The sequence below is a fragment of the Paroedura picta genome, chromosome 5 (assembly GCF_049243985.1).
Source record: "Paroedura picta isolate Pp20150507F chromosome 5, Ppicta_v3.0, whole genome shotgun sequence".
NCBI classification, from domain to species: domain Eukaryota; kingdom Metazoa; phylum Chordata; class Lepidosauria; order Squamata; family Gekkonidae; genus Paroedura; species Paroedura picta.
This window is the reverse complement of record NC_135373.1, coordinates 47,285,364-47,309,007: the sequence shown is the minus strand read 5'-3', so window position 1 is coordinate 47,309,007 and position 23,644 is coordinate 47,285,364. Positions and strand designations below refer to the sequence as shown.

The following is a 23,644-nucleotide window of genomic DNA, read 5'->3' as shown; positions in this document are numbered from 1 at the left end:
CATGCACACTCCAGATCTTGCATATTCCAATTGTTTCCAGGTGTGTCAGGTCTGAGAAACTAATTTTGGACAGGCCCTCAATAAACTTCATACAGATAGGCATTCTACTAGGAAATTAAACAACAGACCGCCTGCCCCCCCCCCCCAAACACACACACTTTCAAATGATGCAACTGCAATCTATGGCCAGAGGATGAATGCCTCAGCTTGCCTAATGGTGGGACCAGCCTTGCATTCCTCTTTGACTCCACCGGTCTTATTGGTTTGCCCAATTATGTCTCTACAGCTATCAAATCAATTAATGTCTGAACAAAAGTTCAAGACCATGGCTTACATTCAGTTGAGCAGAGGGGTCATATTTTTTTTTTTTTTTGCACCAATTCTCTTCTCCCATGGCAGACCAAAATGCCACCAAAAAATCTGCTCCCAGAGGGACAGGACTCCAGGTATAGTTTTTGGAAGACCAGAGGTCTTCCATGGAAAGGAGAAAGCCACAGATATCACTGCTTCTTCCTTGCACCCATGGAAACGCTAGGCAGGACTCAAGCCTAGAGCCCAGCCCTCTATCCGGTGGCCTCATATGCAGTCTTAGCCTCAAGAACACTTTGAGAAAGGAAGGAGAAGTACTAGGAAGTCATTATTCATAATCTTTATTAAGTTCCATCATTTTCCATAATGGGTACAAGAATGAAAATCAGGAGTGGGGGGAGAGAGAGAAACATGCAGTGATTTGGGTCTCACCACACAACATAAATCAGCAGGAAAGCTGCTTGTAGGGACAAAAGTCCAGCAGCTCAGACAAGACCCCTTTTACCCCCCCCCCATACACACAGGGCACCATACAGGCACCCTATTATTTAGCCCGCCCACCCGCTTAATCACAACAACAACAAAAATCAAGAGTTTGACACAAATCAAGCTTTGGTTGCTAGCAGTAAACATGGAGTTACATTCGTTTTGTCTCCTAATACACAATCACACGGCCACTCGAGAAGTCCTTGGCCCCCCTCCCCCCAATACATTCAGTGCTTCCTAGTAGTCCACAGTGACCCTGAGTGCAAGCAGGCTGCTAACCTGCCTGCGATTCACACTGTTTACCCATAATGCATAGTGTCCATAGCTGGCTAAACACTGCCTGTTCCAAGCAGCGATTTATTTGCAAGTGGGCAGGAATTCTAGGCACTGGTAACAATCCCTGGAATTACTGACCTGACGTGTCCCGAGCTTAGAGAGGCTGTAAGCAATCCACCCTCTCCCCTGTTGCAAGAAAGCTAGGGAAAACAACCCTCCTGCACCCAATGTTGACTTGCCAAGCTAGTGCTGTTGTTTCAGAGGCCCCAACAATCCCCTTGGTCCTAGGAAGAGATGAGAATGGGGGGGCTTCTGAGAACATCACTAGTTTTCACATGGCAAAGCTGCAGAGAGGTGAGGGATGGAGGCCACCAGCGCCCCATGCCTATCACTAGCTTTGGCTCTTCTCCCCCCCCCCCTTACATTTTGTAAACAATCATCAACAGGAAACTGGAAAGAAAGCAGAAAGACTTAAGCTAGGATAGTTACACATACTACGCTCCTAAAAAAGGGACCAGGGTGTGTATGTGGGGAGGGTCTTTTAAAGAGATACAAAAATTAGATTCACACCCTAAGGAAAATCAACCTACTTACAATCAGTCCAGAAAAAGTTATGTGTATGGATGTATTCTATTGCATTTGGCCCCACTGACACAGAGGAGTTATCTTGAGGTAGATACACAAAGAATCCTACAGCACTTTCAAAACCAATGTTTTGTATATGACTTGTCACCTGACTTCATTCTCTCCTCCTTCAAGGCAGGAAACGGAGAGGGAGAAACAAAGTAAGGAGAATAAACAGGAATACCTCAAATTCGATTGCTTGGCTCTGTTACTACCAATACACTTAGATCCTGAGTCTGCAATCAAATGCATTCCTTCCTTAGTGACATGTTCACACTCAGCACAGCAAAGAGGAGCACATGGGACTCTGATATGAGCTACAAAATCTGTGTGACATTTTTCAAAAGGGAAAACAGTGCATATAGAAATGGAAATCACAAAATCCTCAAAGCGGCTTGACTTTTCGAGGGACATTTGGCCATATGGCAGCTGGGGCAGTTGGCTAGTGCATCAGAAATCAGAGATGCACTTGCCCCCCCCCCTTTCTTTTTTTTAAAGCTTCTTCTCAAGATCTTTTACTCAGGTTCGCATCAGTAGTTAGGACAATACTTGTTGCTCCAGATCGCTCTGACTCTACCCTAACCTCATTTCTTGCCTCAGGTTTGGGAAAGCCAGCTTGCCCTGTATCCTGTCCACTACTACCCCTTTTGGACAATGAGGCACCAGGAGCCAACCAGCCACTCACAGCAGGCATATATATATACACAATCCTCCTCAGAGGCGCAGTCACAGTGTTGTGTGAAGTGGACAACGGGTGTATTTACCATGTGCTTACAGCCTCAGCATGGGCCAACATGGCCTCTGAAAACTCCAAACCACTTTGCACACACCTAGATTGTACACACTTGGAACATATGCGCATTCCCCGTTGTTCACGCAACATGGTGACTGTGCAGATTGAAAGGACGCAGCCAATGGGTTACTGTAACATCTGAAAAGCCCTAACATGAATGATCATTTCCTACACTGAGCAAAGTGATCCCAAAACACTAGCTCTGCTGTTCCTTTGTGTTGGGGACTATCTACTGCTCCATATCCTAGAAATGCCTTTCATTGCCAGAGGCCTCCAATGGTTCCTTCTTGTGCGTGTGTTTTTCTCCAAGGAGCTGTTATATTGTTCCTTTCTCTTCTCTTGAGGCATTCTTAGCAAGGTTTCACTACAAGAAGGCAGTCCAGAAACCTGGGATTTCCCCATGATGTAGGCACAAAAGAATGGGAGACAGTAGGGTTGAGGAGAAAGGCAGTCCGAAACATTCTGGACACTGATGGTGGAAATCCAAAATGCACTCAAGCAAATATAGGACATCTACAGATTCCAGTGCAAACCACACTGAAAGCAAATAGTTGAAAAATACCCTAGCTGATGCCTTTAATGAGGCATGTGCCAGAGAGCTCCTCCAAAGTGGGCACCTAGCAACTTTCTCACTCAGCTCAGATCTGCTGCCCCACTTTGCCTGACAAGGATTGTCCTTGGTTAGATCCACTGGCAACTCTTCCAGGATTTCACAAGGCTGGAAGAACTGGATTATAGCATGGAAGCAGAGGAGATGAAAATGTGCCTAGGAGACAGCAAGAGAGATGTTGCAAGGCCTAAAAATGGATGGATGTTTAAGGAGGAGACACTGTCAAGGAACTAAATCTGGTGGAACATAAAAGTCCAGGCTTCAGGCCTTTTTGCTGCACATTTCCCTCTGCAAGCAGACTTAATTTTTATCCAGTGAATAGTCCAAGCACACAATCCAGCAGTGAGCAGTCCTGCACAAGCCCTTTTAAAATGGAGGGGGGTTTGAAATGACCATGCAGGCCAAAATTCCTACTGGACCCAGCCCTGCCTCAGTTCTTCCATCTCCACACAAACACAACAAGAGGGGGGATGATTCTGTTTAAAATACAGTGTCTAAAACATCAAGCAGATGTCAAGATGGAGCTACATTTAAAAAAAACACAGACTTCTTCTTTGTGCTGTACAACATAACAATGCCCCAAATTTAAAACTGCCTGACTTCACTTTGTCCAGCCCCAGAAGCTACTGAGGGTCTTCCATCCCTGAGATGTTTGAGAATACCTGAGAAAACATTGCAGTAATGTCCTTTTTTTTCTTCTTTTCTTCCTTTTTTTAACTCTTAAAAATTAAAATATACAAAAATACAAAACAGAATATTTATATTTTTTTAAAAAATCCAACAAACATGGACGATAAAGAAAAAAAACGAACCCACAGATATGTCGTTGGCGCACACCGCAGTGCAGGTTTTACATCACGTTGGCTTCAGAGCAGGTAGGGACGCCCTCCCGTGTCTCGCACGGCACGTCCAGCTGTCCACAGGAGCAAAATAAATTAGAGGCAGAGGCGGGGAAAGCAGGCAAGGGACGGGAGCAGCAGCTTTTACTTATTGGGCCAGGGTTCCGACACAACGCCCGGAAAGACTCAAAACCTCACAGCCCTTGTGCTTAAAATTGGTCTTGTGGGCTATGCAGACTGGAGAATCCTAGGAAACAAACAGCACCAAACAGAAGCTGAACTGGCCAGTTGGCATTTGGGTGCTTATTTTTAAATTATCACCATGGAGGGAATGGGAGACTCTCAAGACTATTACAGTCCAGGGACAAATTTTCAAAAACCTCAGACCTAACATGGGCAAGATAAAGCCCAGTTCAGTGACAAGAGGAAGAGGGTTCTCATGGCTGCTCTTGGATAGGTTTGGAAATACCTCTGTGGGATGCAATGTCCACCTGCCAAAGCAGCTATTTTCTCCAAGAGAGCAGTTTGTCACCTGGAGATCAAGTCTTATTCTGGGAGATCTCCAGACCCCACCTGGAGGCTGGCAACCCAACCTTTGGATGGGAAAGGAAGAGTCCCAATTTGGCTTGTGATCCCCAAAAGTGGGCATTTTTAAATAGGGTCCCAGTGGCTGGGTTCCCCAAACCCTTTAATTCCTCAAGGCCTGAATTTTCTTAAAGCCTTCCCATCTGTTTTGAGTGGCCCCTCCTGATGTAAAAGAGTGTTAATATTTCAAAAAATCGCTTCCCCCTGCCAGCCTCCCAAGCCAACTGTGGTTTGCTTATTTCCTTTTGAAAAGCAGCCCCGAAAGGCGGGATGTTCCAGATTTGTTCAGCTTTGGCTTTTGTTCTTGGAACAGTCTTTGGATTAGTCAAGAAAGCAAAGGGGCCTTCAAGGTGCCACCACCTCCCTCTTTCTTGGATCTGGATATTTTAGGTGGAGATTCACAGACCTCCTCTGAAGCAGGGAAAAGGCTGTGGAGCAACAGAACTATTTTGTGTGGACTTCCTGACCTTCCCCCCCCCCTGTGCCAAATTCTTAAGAGATTCAAAAGCTGCTGCCCCCTTGTCCGAGGCCTGCCCCCACAAAACCTGGAAACAGAAGCTGGTCACTGCTCCCCCTTCTTTGCTGACTTGATGCCCTGAAGCCCCAGTGATCCAGTAGCTTTGCCTGACTTCCCAGCATCATTCCCTGGTTTCGGGAAGAAGGGGTGAGCTGTGCAGATCTTCGTCCTCCCGGAAGTAGGAGGGCTTTCCCTGAGAACTGGGGGATTGCTGCATTTTGACAGGGCAGTTGGCCACCATGTGGGTGATGCTTTGGCAAAAGTGGCATTTCTTTGGCTGAGGTGGGAGCTTGCATTCTTTGGCATGATGATCCAGACCACCACAGTTGTAACATCTAGAAGGGAGACAACAAGAAGAGGAAGATGTTAAGACTGCAGGAATGCCAGCACCATCTCTTTTCTAAAACACAACAAACTAAATTGAAATTAAAGGTCTAAATAAAATGGCTACCAGATATCTGAAGGAAGGGCTGCTCCTGTATAGGTGAGACCTGAGGATCCCCTGGAGAAAACAGCTGCTCTGGAGGGTGGACTCCACAACATTATATTCTACTGAGGTCCCTCCCTGCCCTAAATCCCCCCACTCCCAGCTCCACCCTCAAAATCTCCAGGCATTTCCCAACCCAAAGGTAGCAACCCTACTCCTGTTTGAATTTTTAGGCAACAATTTTTTTCTGTTTGGAGGATTTACTGCTCAAGAGTTTTGAGGTGAAGCTGATGATTTACAGGCAGCGGGGCATTTTGGGTAGTGGCACCCTATATATAGAATTTCCTTCCACAATTGCTAGTTTAGGAAAGTCACTGAAAAGCAGCTGGTATAGCTCACTAAGAGCTCTCCCTGCCCTGACCAGCTAAACAGCTTGAGATTTGGCTACTTGAAGCACTACTTTCTCCAATACTTTCTCCAAATTGCTACATTTTGACAGGGGAGTTGGCAACTATATTAGTAATACTTTGGCAGAAATGGCAACTAGTCCTCATCTTTCAAATCAAGCGGACACAGAAGCTTCCCTGTGTTGGCACCTCAGTTGGTAAATATCCCCGCTGCCCTCACTGATTTGTTTGCATTGTATTGTATCTGAGGAAGTGTGTGTGCACACGAAAGCTCATGCCCTGAATAAAACTTTGTTGGTCTTAAAGGTGCAACTAGACTCTAAAGTTGATCTGTATGCACCTAGTTTTTAAAGTGTTATTGGCCTCAATTTTGGGATGATTCAGTGGTGTCCATAAATTGTTTTGGCTCGTTGTATTTAAATAAGTCTGAATGACAGCTGTCTTCTGTTGCTAAAGCAGCCTAAATGTATTCATTTCAACCTACTTTTGGCTTTAGGATTTTCCAGCACGATTTTCTGCTACCGGTTAACAATTCATTTTCATTTTCTTAATTTATTGCCTGATTGGGTTTATGTATATGCGCGCGCACACACCATACGCTACTTTGGATACTAGTTCTGGAGATTTTATTTTAAGACAGGTAAGTTTATTATTAAAGCAAACCTGGGAGCAACTTGTGCATGTGTGCATAAATGCAGTTTTCTCTCCAGTCTAGAAGTTTGTAAAAACCAACAAATGCTTTTATAGGAAGTGGAAAGCACATAGCTGCGCCACCAGAGGGCAACCATACTCTTCCACCATACCGTGAACTGTTTAAAACAGGAGAGATCCAGCTTGTTAAAGAAAGGCAAATGCTTAACTTGTTCACTCTCATGCACCAGGGCCCCTTCCCCCTTGAGGAAGGGTCACAGCCCAAGAGGTTTACCTGCATAAGTCCCAAGCTGAATTCTCCAACTTATGAAAGAAAATTATTTCGGATAGTAAATTTGGCCAATGGTCAGGGTAGCCAATGCTAGGCTAGGTTGGACCAGTGTTTGACTGTGTTGAAGGTATACATCTCTCCAATGCCCACGGCTGTTGGAAGTGTCTCTTCTGAGCAGCACAATCTAGCTGTACAAAGGGATTTTTTTCTGCAAGGGAAAACCAACCAGCCAGCCATGAGGCTCCACCCTGCGGACACATGGCTCACAGAATGGGGGTATTGGTCCATGCGATTCAGCCCCCGGGTGTTTGTGACCTCTGACCTTTTACTCTTGAGGTTTGGGCTCTTTTCCTGGAAATTTGCATCTGCTCCTTATTTTATAAAAGGGAGAGGGAAGCCTCTTATGCAAAGGAAGGGCCACTGACCGAGGGCCACCCAAAGGAGGGAACTGTGGCAAATCTTGCAGTATGGTAATTAACCTGAAGTAGAGTCAGTAATCTCTGGTCTAAAAGCCCAGGGATGCTCTTCCTGCCTAAGAGCCAGGGTTCCGTTGGTGCCTGCATGCAAATCCCATCAACCCAGCAAGAAATGGCGCATCCAGCACTACTTTCTGCATCTTCAGAATCTTCCTCCTTAGCCGGCAGTCTAGCGTGCAGTCGAAGGCAGTGCAATGTGGCCTACTGTGTCAGCATTCCACCATGTTTTTCTTCTGCACATACGAACCAGGCTTCAATCTCTTTCCTGAGAAAATAGGAGTCTTACCCACCATGGTCTGGTACAGTCATTCCCGATGTGGTGCTGGTGTTTCCTAGAACCTACTTGCTTCTCCTACTGAGCATCTCAAGAAGGGGGAGACCAAGGTTTGTACCTGCACAGAGCTTCAGAAGAACCGGGGTGCCCCACTTTGGGTGTTCAGGGAACACCTACTCAGAAACAGCTGTCTCCATCACAGGAGGATGCTAGGCTTGGAACTGGCTAAGCCAGGGACAGTCAAACTGCGGCCCTCCAGATGTCCATGGACTACAATTCCCATGAATTCTCGTGGGAATTGTAGTCCATGGACACCTGGAGGGCCGCAGTTTAACTACCCCTGGGCTAAGCTTTTGTGAGAGCTTTCAATATTTTCATTGGATTTTTGTCCCCATGGCAGCCATTTTGTGACAGATTTCTGCCACACCATAGAAGCCATTTTCTTGTGGCACCCGCTATCTGTTCCCAAAATCCCCAAAGTGTCCTTCAGGCTCAATGAGGCTGAGGGCTTCTGGCCTAAGGCCAACGCTTCTCCAGTGGAAAAACAGGGTGCTGTTGTCTCCTCTTCCTACTGACTGACATGCCTTTCTTGAACTCTGGATCCTGTGCCAGGCTCAAGCCTCTCACCTATCTCCTTTTGACCGGCGTTTCTGGAGGTTCTTGCCCTTTGGTCTTCTCTCACTGCCGATACAGAATACTCCCCCTGGGCCAGTCACTCGGATGGACTCCAAACCCTTGGAAGATTTCTTGAAGGTGAACTCAACGGCTTCTCCTTCCTTCAGGCTGCGGAAACCTTCCATGTGCAACTTGCTCTGGAGGCCAGAAAATAAGCGGGGAGGTTAACTGCAGCAGAAGTTATCAAGACCGGGGGGGAAGCAATGCCGTCTTACCCGGACAAAGAGGGCAGCTTCCAGTGGCTAGCCATGGGGCCACCAGAGAGGAAACAGAAACTAGCCAGACCCCACCTGCATCAGCCGTAATGATGGAAGTCCTTTTATTTGCTCTTAGAAGCTGGAAGACCCTCCGGACTGCAGAGTGGATACTGAAGCAATATCTGCTTGCCAGCATATTATTACTTCTGTGCATTTGTGGTGGTGGTGGGAAGATTTTGTTAGCTGCCTTGAAGGCAATATATAGCAAGGGTGGGGGACTCTTGGGAACATACCTAAGCTAACCACATACGATTTGGGCTGAGTCTGTGTTTCCCTGAGCGTGGTCAGAAGCATTAGTTTTTTGCTAATGCTCTGAAGGGCTTGCACTCTGTTACCTTGGGCAGTGATGGTGTTTATAGCCAGAGAAGGTGACAATCAATCCCAAAGTGCATCGAAGACAAATCACAAATAACATTAAAATAACCTGACCTAACAGTGCTTATCACGTTGACGCTTTCCCCAGTTCAGATACAACTTTAGCTTGTACTTTTCTGGCTGCCAAGGCAAAAGACAACACTCCAGGTGAAGGGAGTAAATCAGTTTCTCAGCCTCCAAGGGTTTAAGCCCTTCAAGAGCACTCCAAGGCTTGGCTCTGTATAAAGGGGGCAAGGAAGAGCATGATGAGACAGATCCTCCCCAAACTGGAGCTCTACAAATGCGAAACACTCTCTTTCTGGAAGCAGTGGACAGCAAGCTGAGCGACTGAATTGGTCCGGAATGGAATAGATGTACAAGCTAGTATGAAATTAAGAATAATGCTGGGCAGATAGGAGGCTCTGACATAGTCCCTTCCAAACCAGGGAGGGCTAATTGAGCTGGGGATTAACATCGAAAAACAGAGATGGAAGGGACCTCAAGGGTCATCTAGTTCAACCCCCAACGCAATGAAGGAAATGCACAACCACCTTCCCCCCCACACACACACATACTCCCACAGAGACCCCTGCTCCATGCCCAGAGGAAGGCAAAGTATCCTGGAGGGTCCCCAGCCAAATTGGCCTGGAGGGAAATTCTTGCCTGACCCCAAAGAGGCCATCAGCATTATCCTGCTCACTGTCTCTCATAATCAGCCTGAGTTCATGGAATCAGCATTGCTGTCCGATGGTCATCTAGCCTCTTCTTTAAAATCTACAAAGAAAGAGAACCCACCACCTCCTGAGGAAGCCTATTCCACTAAGGAACCACTCTGTCAGGAGGTTCTTCCTAATATTCGGCCAAAATTCTTTGGATTTAATTTCAACCCATTCGACCTTCTGGGGCAACAGAAAAAACTGCTCCATCCTCTGTGACAGCCCTTCAAATACTTGAAGATTACTATCATAACATCTCTCAGTCATCTCCTCTCCTGGCAAAACATACCCAGTTCCATCAACCTTTCTTCATAGGACTTGGTCTCCAGATCCCTCATCATCTTCACTGCCCTCTTTTGGATGTTACAGCTTGTCAACATCTTTATTAAATTATGGTGGCCAAAAATGAACACAGATTGATTGCCTGTATGTTACCCTGAGTGAGCCAGTCCAGTGGCTCCAGAACCAGTCCTGGCTGCTGTTTATTTCTGCTTTTGTGAGATAGTTGGGTCCCCATTGGGACCCTAATTATCTATATAAATACATACAGGGTTGGAAAGCAATTCAGGGTTTAAAAAAATGTTGACAGAAGACAGACTCATGCTTTCCCCTGGATTCTGCCATGGAAGAAGAAGAACTTGTTTTTTAAACCCCACTTTTCACTCCCCAAAGAATCCTGACGTGGCTTACAAACACCTTTCTCTTCCTCTCCCCACAACAGAAACCCTGTGTGGTAGGTGGGGCTGAGAGAGCTCTAAGAGAACTGCTCTGTGAAAACAGCTCTAAGAGAAGTGGATGCATGTAGAGGAGTGGGGAATCTACCCTTCACTAGATTAGAATTAGCCGCTCTTAACCACTCTACCACATTGAAGCATGACAGCCACCATTTTGAACTTTGGACAAGAATAAGATCTGGCACCTCAGTGGCATACCACACGTGCATAAGAACTGCCTGCAATAACCTCCATGAGTCTGAAACACATTATCTTTCACTGTCCACCGCAAGAAAGAACATTTTCAAAGCTTTCTCATGCCCTTGAGGTTTTGCATATGGGCTAGACAAGCTAAAGGTTATTTGGGGAAGCAGCCATAACATGGCTCTAGCTGGGAATTCAGATCTTTGAAGATTCCCCTTTCTTATAAAAAGGTTTCCTTGCAAGAAATGTCAAATAAATTTTGCTGCCTAATGACGAATATGTCCCAATTGTCTCCACTGCCCAGTCACAGGGTCACAATAAAATTCTGGAAAAACATGACATTAAAAAAAAATTAATGCATGCCTATGATAGATGTATAGATTCTATTCTTCCAGAGATTGCAAATACTGAACACACCATCCTGACAATAGAAAACATGTTTCTTGAAGCTTTATGGCTTTGGTTGTGAAGGACTGTTATTTAAGCACTGTTTAAATCCCCTGTGGCCCAACATGTTTTAGACTGACATTAAGGGGGAGTGAACATCTCACATAACATATACAGTGTTTACATGGAGACCACCCTGTCTCTTTTTGCTGGTGCAATTCCGAACAGCAGGAAAGAGAGCACTATTTCACTCCGCTACAAAATCCAAAGGGACCTTGCTAAGTCTGTAGAGGGAAGCCCTTCTCCAAGGAGTGTCTGTGGCAGGATCCTCTGGCCTGGTTTGTCTGCAAACATGAAGCTGCCTTTTATAGATTCCTCCCCCTGGTCCATCAAACCAAATACTCTTTTCCTTGACTGGCAGTGGTTCCAAAGGGTTGTTTTGGTTTTGGACTGAGGCATCTTGCTGCCCCCAAAGCCTTTTTTAGAGAATGTCAGGAACTGATTACTCAGCCTTCAGTGTGCAAATTATAAACTACATTCCCATCCTGAGTGCCAGCGTAGTTTAGTGGTTAAGAACGACCGCCTCTAATCTGTGTTTGACTCCACTCTACCTTCACATGCAGCCCACTGGGGGACCTTGGGGCAGTCACAGTTCTCTCAGAGCTCTCGCAGCCTCACCTACCTCGCAGGGCATCTTGTTATGGGGAAAGGAAGGAATTATGATTGTAAGCCGCTTTGAGGCTCCTCTGGGTAGTGAAAAGCAGGATACATTTCCCCCCCCTAACATGGAATTCCAAGAAACAATTCCCAGCAAGTCAAGCCCTGATGAAAACTATGGAAAGAACTCATGTGATATTCAACAGCATCTCCAATCCAATATTTTGTCTCCAAGTTAATTCACACACAAACAATGAGAGGTCAAATAATGGAAATTCTTGCCAGACCTACCCCACTCTGTTCTGCACATGCATGTGGCAGGGCAGGGGGAGCTGTCCCAGGAGGCTATTGAGCTGGAACACATTTGCAAATCTGACCGTTTCATCAGGCCTTAATCATGACAGCAGCTTATTCTCTAACCATTATAAACAGTAATTATGCATTGTCATGCAAATGTACCCCCAGCTAGAGATGTGGGGGAAGGGGGGAGATCCCCACTCAAATCTCCATCACAGGAATTGTTTTTAGTTTTTTTTAATGGGAAAAATTGCCAAATTTGGGAGAGCTCTGGAAAAAACTTTCAGTGAAATATTATTTTTATTTTTGAATGAAGTTTGGTAACCTAGTCTAGCAGTTCATAGCTCTCTCTTGCTTTAGCACTGGGTGTATTTTCTATTTCTGCTTGTAGAAAACTAAGACATTTCAAAATTTCCCCACTTTTCTAGGGGGAAAAATGCTTTCCTCATGTGTGTTCAAAATTTCCAGCTCCAACTAACAATGCTTGGGAATTCAGAGTGATTCACTTTTTGACTTCAGCTGACCGAAGGATAAATGATGTCTCCAAATACCGAATTCGTTCTTCTTTTTATATTCTCATCTTCCAAAACAGCGTATTGCCCAAATTTGGACCCTTATTAAATCACACACATCACATCCGATCCAAGTGATCCTCGTCCAAAACAGATTCTCATGTCAGAACAATTTGGTTTGTCTTTCAGGTATCACAAGATTCCGTGCTGCCAATAAGCTACTGACGGACACTCTTGCACAACTCAAGCAAGAGTCATTCAAGATTCCATTAGTGCATTTGCAGAACGCAAGCAGTAGCGCATACACATGCTTTAACTAATTAAAACTCCGCAGGCTTCATTGAGCATCCCCCATTGAACAACCGTATCTGTAACATCTGCAGAGTGCCCAGATCAGGTCTCTAAGGGCCATTCCCCAACACTTCCTCCAATCCATTTCTAAGCGATAAAAATAGATCAATGCATTTTTGCTGCTGTAGGGCATTCAGTCCATGAAAGTGACCTAGCCCCCCACCACCACTCTTTTGATTCTTTATTTTCTTTTCTTTCTTAGTTCCACAATAGTTTCACCTATGCTATTCACACACTGGTTTTGCAAAAACAGAATAATGTGCAGGCCAAAAACAACATTCAAATTTTATCTAAATTTTGTTATCTACACAGCTCAAAAATTAGGACCTAAATTAACATTTAAACCTCTCTCTCTGATCAGTGGAGCTCTGCTTTCAGAAAACCGTTTCCTTTCCATAGAACACAGCAGAAGCCTTCAGCTACTCTAGCAGCACACAACACAACTGTATTTGTTCAGGTCCATCTTCCATTTTGGAAAGAATTATACCTTACACATATAACCAAGATCCATGGACAGTAATTCCTTTCCCAGTCATTAGAAGGCAAAGCTCACTATTGCTTGTCGGATCGCAATGACAAGATGAGACTAGAAGCAGGCAACTTTGGTATGGCACCCGTGATATTCCATGTTTCATGTATTTATATTGCCAGTATTGCGCAGGAGTTCTGGACCAGGTTGTGACAAGTTTGAACATTCAATCATTTTCCCTCAGCCTAATTCTCTTTAAAGGGTTGTTGTTATGAGGATAGTGTGGAAGACAGGAGTGCAATATTGTACTCTTGAGTCCCCATCATGGAGAAAAGGGGTTTATAAATATCTTATAAACAAAATAAAACCTAGACTTTGGGAAAGCTCATCTGGAGATCTGAAGTAAGGTGCCATCACTCTGAGGATGCTGTTTCTCCTGTGATGGTCTGGCCTATGGAAGCCCTCAACAGATGCCTGAATATGCTGATGGGATGGATGAGGACCAATAAACTGAAGCTCAATCCAGATAAGACTGTGAGTACTGGTGGTCCATAACAAAGCTACTCATAGAGCGAGGAATATACCTACCCTGGATGAGCAGGTCCATAATTTAAGGATCCTGACCCATGTTTGGAGGCTCAGGTCTCTTTGGTCAGCTTCAGAAATTCCAAGTGGTTCAAAACATTGCTGAGGGCTGAATATAGGGATAATATTGCCCCTGTGCCGAAAAATCTGCACTGAAGTAGCACCCTTTCTGTTTCCAGGCATAATCTGAAGCTTGTGTGCTCGCCACTGAAGCTAGGGATGGGCATGAACCGTATTTTTGCAGGTTGTTTCAGTCTGCCGTCGAACCATGAACCAAGTCACAACCAATATGTACCAAGAAGTTGGTTCACAAACCAAACTGGTTCGTAGCCATTTGTGACCCCTGTTTTCTGCTCCCCATCACTTTTTGTGAGGAGCAAAAAGAAGGGGTTCTCCCTGCAAATAAACTGCAGGGAGCAGAATACATAGGTTAATGGCTATAAGCCATTTAAACTCATGATTTCTGCTCCCCACCAAAACCAGCAGGGAACAGAGAGGGGATGATTCAGGGCCATTTGAAACACTGCTTTCTGCTCTTCATGAACGGCCTTAAAATCCATGCCATTCCTGAGGGGTCCTTTGTCACCCCAGAGCAGCATTTCAGGGATCATTTTGAGACACAGAGGGAAGGTGTGCTCTTAAGGATGTCCTGTTCCACTGGTGGAGATCTCTTCCATCAGCAGAGACTAACTGCAGAAACCAAGCCAACTGATTAAGCTACCAATTCTTTAAAGCAAGGCTCCCCAGCCCTTATGAGGCAACTTTAAAGTTCTTAGGGAGGATGGTAGATACCAATACAAAATGGCTGTCAAAGCAGGGAGAGCAAAGCACAAAATGGCTGCCAGGGGGTGGAGACAAGCACATATACACGCAATAGTGGAAGGGAGATGGGAAAAATGGGGGGGGGGGGAGAAATAGGTGACCAACTGGGAGAAAGGGAGGGGGGTGAATCCTTTATGTGTATGAAGAAACACTGGTTCAGACCTCACAATGGCTCTAACTACTTTCCTGAAGCATCCAAGCAGTACTTTCAGGTCTCATGGCACCGATAGGCAGTTATTTGGAGAACCATATCTTCAAGCTTCCACCCAGTTTCCCATATGCAAGTATGTACTGGATTTGAAGGTACTGAATTAATTCTTTGAACGCCCTGAAGCTCATTCCTGATTATGACTCACAATGAAGGGTAGAAAACTTGCAAGAAGCTGTACCAAGTTCCTTATCTTGCTCATATCTCAATTCCATCTGTCAGAAATTATTTCAGTGCCATGCAAAAATTTCAGCTTGGTTCAGCTTCGCCATAAAATGCAACAAAAAGATTGTGCAAAGTACACAATAGAGATCCAGGGCGGTGTAGCAGTTAAGAGTGATGGACTAGTATCTGGAAGACCCAGGGTCAAATCCGACTTGTTTCATGGAATATTACTGGCTGACCTTGGGCCATTCATGCTCTACCAGCCTAACCTACTTCATGGGGTTGCGTAAAATGATAATATATAAATAAATAATTGCAGTGCTGATCTTAGAAATCTGAGGTATGATTTGTAGAGGTTTTACCTTGGCAAATGAAATATTAAGATATATGAAGCTACACTCCAGTTTCTGCTTAATGATCTTTCTGCAGAGACCACATTGTGTGTAGCTGAATTTTAATGGCTGTTTATCGAGCTAGAATTAAGATGTTTTAATCAGCTAATTTTACTGTATTTTAGTCTATAATATTAGCTTTTATTCTACTAAAATAGATATGTTATCATCATCACTACATTTAGCATTTGTATTAAATGCCAGCAAATGCTAACTCTTATAAGGTACCTTATCACAGCAATCAGTACAAAATAATCATATAAAATTGGGTTCATTTACTATCTTCACTTGAAACAGACCGAACACTGACACCCAGTGAATTTGCGACTGAAATTAGATTTAAATTGGGGCGGGGGGGGGGTGAGTCCCATTCAAAAATCCGACACCCAAGTACTACCCTAACGCTACAAAAACTGCAGTCAGCTCCTTTAGGAGCTAAAAATAACATTCTAATCAAATTATTGGCTTGAAGAGTGACAGAATGCTGTTAAAATGGAGCTTGTAGTCGTTCTTAATCTGGTTTGCAATTGCAGGAGGAATATATTTCTGTATCTTCTGTGTTAACAGCTTCCAAATGCTCCTCAAGCAGTCCCTCCTATCACTGCCTTTGCTCAGCCAGGCCATCTGCTGTACACAACAGTTCCTTAGAACAGAATCCTCTCTTTTTTATGAATGGAGCATGCCCACCATTCATGAGTTACTCAGTAACCTGAGTCATGTGACCACTCTTCCCTCTAATGCAACTGTGGGGAATGCCATTTTAAAAAACGGTGTGCCGTCTACACTTTCCTAGTACTGCAATTCTGTGTTAACCTCTTCCATGCCCTCTACCAGGACTGCCTCTGCCCAAAAAATGCTACTCGAGTAGGAAAGCAGATACCAACACTAGGTTTTTGCTTTTTTTCCAAATCAAAGTAAAATGGAAATTTACTGAACATCCCAGCCACAAATCTTGGCTAATAAAATTATGTCCAACCACAGAGAATGCAGCATATATTTTTGGAAAAAGATACATACTCCTGAATCCCAGTTCATTTGGGAATGTGACACTGGTACTTTGAGTCCATGCCAATAAAAAACATCCCCCCACATATACCCATAACAACTGGAATAAATTAACTGAGAATGTCAGCTTAACATTCAAATGAAAAAGAGCTTCCACATTCATGGATGCCATAATATATTGTCCCTAAATCAACCAGATTGATCAAACTCTTCAGATTATAACTGAGGCAGCAAATCTTTTTCTCAGATTGAATTCCTTAATTCAAGCACTGATAAAAACCATGTCAAGCCATCTTATCTTAGAAGATACATACAGAAGAAACCACTGAATCCATGGTGGTGGTGATCTTCCACTAAAACCAAACACATGGGTTTTAATGGTTTTTTAACAAGTGTTGTGTGCTCACTTGATTTAGCTACAATAGATAGTGTGGCTAGGTCTCCCCCCCTCACCGGCTACTGGTAGGGGATGAAGGGGTAGGGTTGGCTCATCCAGGTTTGGAAACTCCTGAAGATTTGGGGATGGAGCCTGGGAGGGCAGGAACTTCAGTGGTGTACAATGCCACAGAGACCACCCTCCAAAAGCATCCATTTTATCCAGGGGATCCCCCGGTACCACCTCGAGGTTAGCAACCCTAACATGGAATAACAGATACTACAAAGCAACCCTGGGAATTTGGATCATAGTTGTACCTTGACAGGTAACTTCAGCACAGCTGTCAGATGTGCACCACTGAGAACAGATGGGCCTACTGATCTGCAAAAACAAAAACCTCCTAAATAAACACAACTCCCTGCTGGTTTTCTTGGAAAACTAGGCATTTTTGTGAGTTCACATCAGCATTTCCAGAAGTGCTCATGTAACACTATTATGATACATATATGTTATTGTAGTTGTGAATTTCCTGCATTTTGTAGGGGGTTGGACCAGATGATCCTTCCAACTCTATGATTTGTAGCTCACTTTCTCATGGAGAATCAAGGTAGATAATCTTGATTTATACAGGTGGGTCACCAGGTTGGTCTGAAGCATCAAAACAAAGTTTGAGTCCATTGGCACTTTTAAGACCCATGAAGTTTAATTCTGGGTATAACCTTTTGTGTGCATGCACATGAAAGTTTATACGCCAAATTAAACTTGGTCTTAGAGATACCACTGAACTCAAAACTCTGAAACATTTATTTATGTTACATATAGTCTCTGCCTTCCTCACAGGGACTCAAAGCAGATTCCACATTCTGATTCAGTACAATCTGCAAAATGGGATGTTCATTCACTGAAGATTAGGATTGCAGAAGTCTAGCACCACCACAAAGAAGAGAGACATAGCAGAAGCATTCATAGGACACACTAAGTCAGGGGTAATCAAACTGCGGCTCTCCAGATGTCCATGGACTACAATTCCCATGAGCCCCTGTCAGTGAACGCTGGCAGGGGCTCATGGGAACTGTGGTCCATGGACATCTGGAGGGCTGCAGTTTGACTACCCCTGCACTAAGTGGTACAGAAATTACATAATATGATCCTTCTTATTATGATTTTATTGTGCTACTTCAGACCAACACAGCTACCCATTTGAATCTATATGAAGCAGTATAGATCACAATCTCAATCATTTCTCCCAAACAGATGTGTGAACCATTTTGTACAGTGCCACCCAAATGCCTAAACAGAGAAATCTTCTTGAATAATTCCCTTTTGCATAATTTTGGGAGGGCTAGGAGAGTAGGAACTTTCCTAGCCCCCTTAGAAAAGCCATTCTACAAGCCAGGAAAAGTATTTACACGTAGCATAGGTCTAATACAGTCAACAGAATGGGATAGCTGATGAAAGACTTACCCAAAGATCTCTCAGATGCCAGTATGGCATTCTAACCACGGTCTGCAAAACATGCCTGTCTGATGTCGATTCTTTTTAAACACACAAAGCAGACTGGCCCCGTCAATTTGATTATTTTCCTTTAAGATTACAGTATGTTTTAATATGTTTCCTATTCGTGCTCAAAAGCTTCTGTTCTGAGGTGACACAAAAATATTTCAAATAAATGTCACAACGGGATTGAGCTATGCTTCTCAGGAAAGACCTGCAACTTCAAGCACACTCATCCACATCTGGTTCATGTCCCAGGAAACACTACGAGAACATGTGAGAAACTGGCCAGTTCCAGATACACTGCGCAGACATGTGTCACATACACATACACGGTAAGCAAGCACTGGATTGATAGAAAAGCTGGCTTTCGAGCAAGTTCTCTGGTATTTCTGTTTTCTTATTAGGGACTCCCCAATAGGCTTACAGAGATACCTTGGTCTCCCCAAAACCACTGCCCTAGAAGTGCATGAGAACCAATGTGGTACAGTGGTTAGAGCATGAGACCCATAAAACCTTCCTCCATCCATCCATCCGAGTGCAAACCCTCAGTTTCACTGCAATCCTCAACAGAGTGACACATTTCCACATCCCCAAAGCTTGCACCAGTCAGCTTATCTCAGCATAACCACCCTTACAGGGGTGATACAAGAAGAAAATAATGGAACAGAGAAACTGCTATGCTACTCCTAGCTTCTTTGGAGAAAGGGATGGACTGCTAAAAATAAGGGGGTGGGGTCATTTGATAGACTGAGGCATACTTCAATGGTATAGTGGTACAGTTGTCAGCTCTGGGTTGGAAGTTAACTGGAGACTTTTGGGGGTGTTGCCAGGAGTAGTCAGGATTTGGGGTGCGGAGGGACCTCAGTGGAGGGACCTCAGTGCTCCTGAACCCCCCCTCCAAAGCAGACTTTTCCTCCAAGAAACTGACCTCTGTTGCTTGGAGGTAAGCTGTAAAATCAGGGGATCCCCTGGTGCCATCTGGGAATTGGCATCTCTAGAGTGCCAGATTAAGATCTGAGAGACCCAGCTTGAAACCCCCACTCTGCCACAGAAGCTCACTGGGTTACTGGCCAGTCGTGCTCTCCCAGCTCAACATTAACTCAATGGACTGTTGCAATAATAAAACGGAAGCATGGAGAATTATGCAAAGCACACCGAGTCCCCAGTGGGGAGAAAGGGGAGGTGGAAACAAAATAAATAGATGCTGAGATTTAACTTTAAGGTGGAGGACTTCAGCACATATCTGCCAGCAGGATTTCAAACGCTTCTAAAAAGGCATCCCCAGCAAATGCTGGAGATATTGCTAGGGACAGGTCCCCCAAAATAACCAGTACGCAGGCCGAAGGAGAAGGCATTGAGCGATTTATTTTTAAAGAGCTGTTTATTTTGAGGAGCCCTTAAGAGATCAACAAACCAAGATCAACCTCTGTGCCCCCCCCCCAGCAATCTTCTCTTCCCCAGGGGAACAGGAGGGAGAAAATTGCAGGGAAGGCTCTCCCTCCTGGCCCCCTCCCCCAGGCCCAGGGCCTTTTGAAGTGATCTGCAAAGAAGCTGGTGGTCTTCAGTGCATCCCAAGCCCTTCCCCCCCTCCTTCCCAAAACACACACATTGTTCGAATTCCTCTGTTATCAGATAGGTAATCAAACTGAAGCCCATTGAATCCCTCAAATAGCCCCCCTTGCATCTGAAAGGAAGAGGCCCAAAGCCCCATCTCCACACACACCACACACAAAGCAGGAACATTCCCAGGCCTTCTCCAAAAAAAAAAAAAACCCTCTTTCCCTCCTCCCTTCCCCCAAAATGGGGAGAAAAAAAAACAGAGAGATTTTGGATGCAAAGGGTAAGGGAAGATTCTGCTTTCAAACCACCAGGAGTAGGCACAGAGAACAAATAAATGTCCCTGCACAATGGGTGGACCAAGTACCAGGAGTTATAAGAGTTTTTGGAGAAGGGAATCTTGGAGGAAAAGCTACAGAAGGGAAATCCTGTTTCCACTGGTCAGGTTATATAGATGGTCCAGCTGGTTTCTGCCACTGTAGTAGAAGTAGTAACAAGTAGTAGCAATAGTATCGAAAAAGTATACAATAGAATGAAAAGTAGATTCTGGTGGGCAGCTGTGTTGGTCTGAAGTAGCAGAACAAAATTTGAGTCCAGGGGTGTCTTTAAAGCCCACAGTTTTATTCAAGGTGTGAGCTTTCATGTGCAGGCACACTTCCTCAGACATTAGTAAACTGTGACACAGTTTACTAATGTAACAAGATTAACTTTTGCTTATATATTCCTACTGTTATGATGGTCAGTTCTTAGTCTAACAAAGAGTGCTTGCACTTGAAAGCTCATGCCTTGAATAAATCTTTGTTGGTCTTAAAGGTGCTACTGGGCTCTGATTTTATTGTACTACTTCAGACCAACATGGCTACTCATTTGAATCTTTCCTCAGACAATGAGATATAAATCATCAGGGTACATCTATATAGAGAGAGTACATTAGCAGTAAATTAGTAAACAGCATCATGAAGATATCCAACAAATATGCAGCATAATGAAGATGTTTAGCACAATCAAACACATTGTTAGTAACCCAGTTGAGGCCGGGTTAGCAAGATCAATGCCCCCCACCCTAGGTCTGGCCATAATACCTAGTGCACCCTTGTTATCTGGCTGCAGGAGGCAGGAGAGATTTTGCCATCTTAGTAAATTTTGGATTTGTGCTGTTTTTATAAGTTTTTTTCTTACATTTAACCCATCTTGAATCCAAGGAGGAAGGTGGGCTAGAAATGTAATAAATAAATGAATAAAAGCATATAGCATTATTTTCTAAAAGGTACTTAAACACTGCTCCTCTCTACAAAGAAAGTGGGCTATAGCATCATTCGTCCCTTCTCCATTTCATTCTCACAACACCGTTCTGCGATTGTAGGTTATGTTGAGAGAGAGAATCACAGGCCACCAAGCAATTGCATTTACTTTCTATATGCCCCACTCTTCTCCCAAATGGGGCCCCAAACTATCTTATATCATTCTGCTCACCTTCATTTTATTTTCACAACAACCCTGCGTGGTAGATCAGGCTGAGACCGGGACTGCCCCAAGGCCCAGTTAGCTTCTATGGCAGATCCCCGTCCATCCCTCTAGTCAACAACAACAGTCCTCAAAATGTACACTGGAGAAAAAATAAATGCAGGCAACGGATTGAACTTAAACCTTGGTTATGATTGGAAAGGGAGATTAAAATTTAAAGGCATAAACCAAAGGCCTCCTTTAAAAAGGTGGATTTTGAGACAGGATTTCAAGGAAGAAAGAGGTAAATGCCTGCCAAGAAAACATCCAAGAAGGAAATTCCATGTGCAGCAGCCACCAAGGATGAATGGACAGTGCCCTCTAAAGAAGCAGTCGACCTTCAGTGGCCGAGGGTGACAGAGAGACTGGAGAATAATTAAATAGCACTCCAAGTCCAGTAAGGAGGGATGCGTGGCTTCGGGGTAGAGCATCAGCTTTGCATGCAGAGGATTCCAGGTTTCGTACCTGGCAACTCCTGCCGAAAGATAAAGGAGGAAGTGATGGGAAAGGCCTCTGCCTGAGACCTTGGAGAGCTGCTGCCAGTCTGAGAAGACAACACTGACACCAATAGACAAAGATCCGACCAAGTACACGAAGGCTTCATAGCAGGGGTGGCCAAACTGTGGCTCCATGCTGGCAGGGGTTCATGGCAATTGCACTCCATGGACATCAGGAGAGCCACAGTTTGGCCACTCCTGCTCTAGAACAGCACAGTTTACCTGGGGCAGGGAGTCCAGCTGTTCCATATAACCACAGGAAGATCAGGAACAGAAAACGGAAGGGAGAAATGAAGGCCCAGTGATCAGCATGGCTCTAACAGCGCAATCCTAAACGGAGCTGGAACGTTTTTCAGGACAGTGCTAATCTCAATCCAGCGCCACAATTTACGTTCTCAGGGGTATACGACAACAGGCTTTGAAAACACAGCAATGCTCTGTTTCTGTGAAACCCACTGCCTACTCTTTTGCTACCTGCAAAAGCCCCTTTTCCTAAACCACGTGTTTTTCAAGGCATTGAAATGAAGGGTTAGGCTGAGACAGCACAATTTACCTTTTGGAACAAAAAAAAAAAAAAACCAAGGGCATTGGAAGAGATGTATATTTAGCATAGATAGGGTGGGAACTGCCTGATCATTTTCAAATTATCTCCTCCAGAGTGCCAACTAGCTCAACGGGAGACTTCCTGATTTTTGAGCACACTTCCTTCCTGCTTGCCTCCAGAGCAGGAGTTGAACAGATGAATGAAAGCAGACAACAGCTAGCTAGATAGTTAGGTCTCTTTCTCTTTCTATACATAGTTGTTTCTCTTTATAAATACAACTATTATTATTTAAGCAATTTGGTCCTCTGCTCTCTGCATATTCAAACTCTGCCAACACTATGGTAGTGATGGAAAATGCCATAAAGTCACAGCCAACTTACAGCAACTCAATAGGGTTTCAAGACACACAGTAGTTTGCCATTGCCTGCCTCAAAAAAAGCTAGTTTGATCAAAAATATCTTGGATATTGGTCATATATGACAGTAATGGGTGTGGCTTGTGCCAATCATGGCCACACCAAAAAATCAGGTCACCCACAGATAAGGTACAGCTACGTATATCCTTCGGGGACTCCCCAGGTGTGCAGAAAGACAAGACTCTGTAAATTCACCCCAAGAAATGTGTGATGAGGTCTGACTCCGAGCATGCTTCAGGAACACTGGAATCCATTGGAGAAAAAGGGAGGAGGATATTAGCCTTCTCTACCCTGTGAGACCTCACAGAACCCTGGAGAGGGAGGATCATTTTCCTGCTGAGCTTCTTTTCCTCCTCAAACTCTAGCCATCCCAGGTGCATGTTTACTATCCCATATTTGCACCACCACCCCAGTGAAGATGCCAGGATGGTGTGGAATGCAGCAGCCAATCTGCATCAGAGGCAGAGTATATGAATCAAGCCAGCCTTTAAACTAGCGATCCCCAACCTGTGGGCCGCGGACCACATGTGGTCCTTCGACTAATTGGAGCTGGGCCCCGAAGGACGCCTTCTCCCCCCCCCCCGGCCCTTTACTTCATCCCCCCCAGCCCTTTACAACACACTTCATTGTTGTGGCGTGTCTGTATCTTATTTTGAAGGGATGTTTAAACATTACCATAGCGATCAGAGAGTGCTAGGGCAGTGGTTGAGAGAAGAGGAGTAAACTACCCCCCCCCACCGGGCTTCAGTAAAAGGCATTGAGTGGTCCCTGGTGAGTGGTCCCCGGCGTTGAGTGGTCCCTGGTGATAAAAAGGTTGGGGACCACTGCTTTAAACCACTCCCTCAGAATGGAGATCCAGAACTTGTGGGTCATGTGTGACAAGGAGCACGTGTCAATTTTAAAAACAAAATGTAGTCAACTAAAAGAACTCTGTTATGTTC

At 44.6% G+C, this 23,644-nt stretch overlaps 1 protein-coding gene across 2 annotated transcripts in view; it reads right to left on the bottom strand.

Annotated features, from left to right (window-relative positions):
• Window positions 1–634: 634 nt before the first annotated feature.
• Window positions 635–23,644, bottom strand: part of LIN28A (lin-28 RNA binding posttranscriptional regulator A) — a 44,218-nt gene continuing 21,208 nt past the window's right edge. For both annotated transcript variants that reach the window (XM_077337726.1, XM_077337727.1), the window contains exons 3-4: window positions 8,173–8,357; window positions 635–5,374 (exon numbers count right to left, since the gene is read on the bottom strand). In XM_077337726.1, coding sequence (XP_077193841.1) covers window positions 5,161–5,374; window positions 8,173–8,357 — 399 coding nt within the window. In that variant the 3' untranslated portion in view covers window positions 635–5,160. The remainder of the gene's footprint in view (window positions 5,375–8,172; window positions 8,358–23,644) is intronic.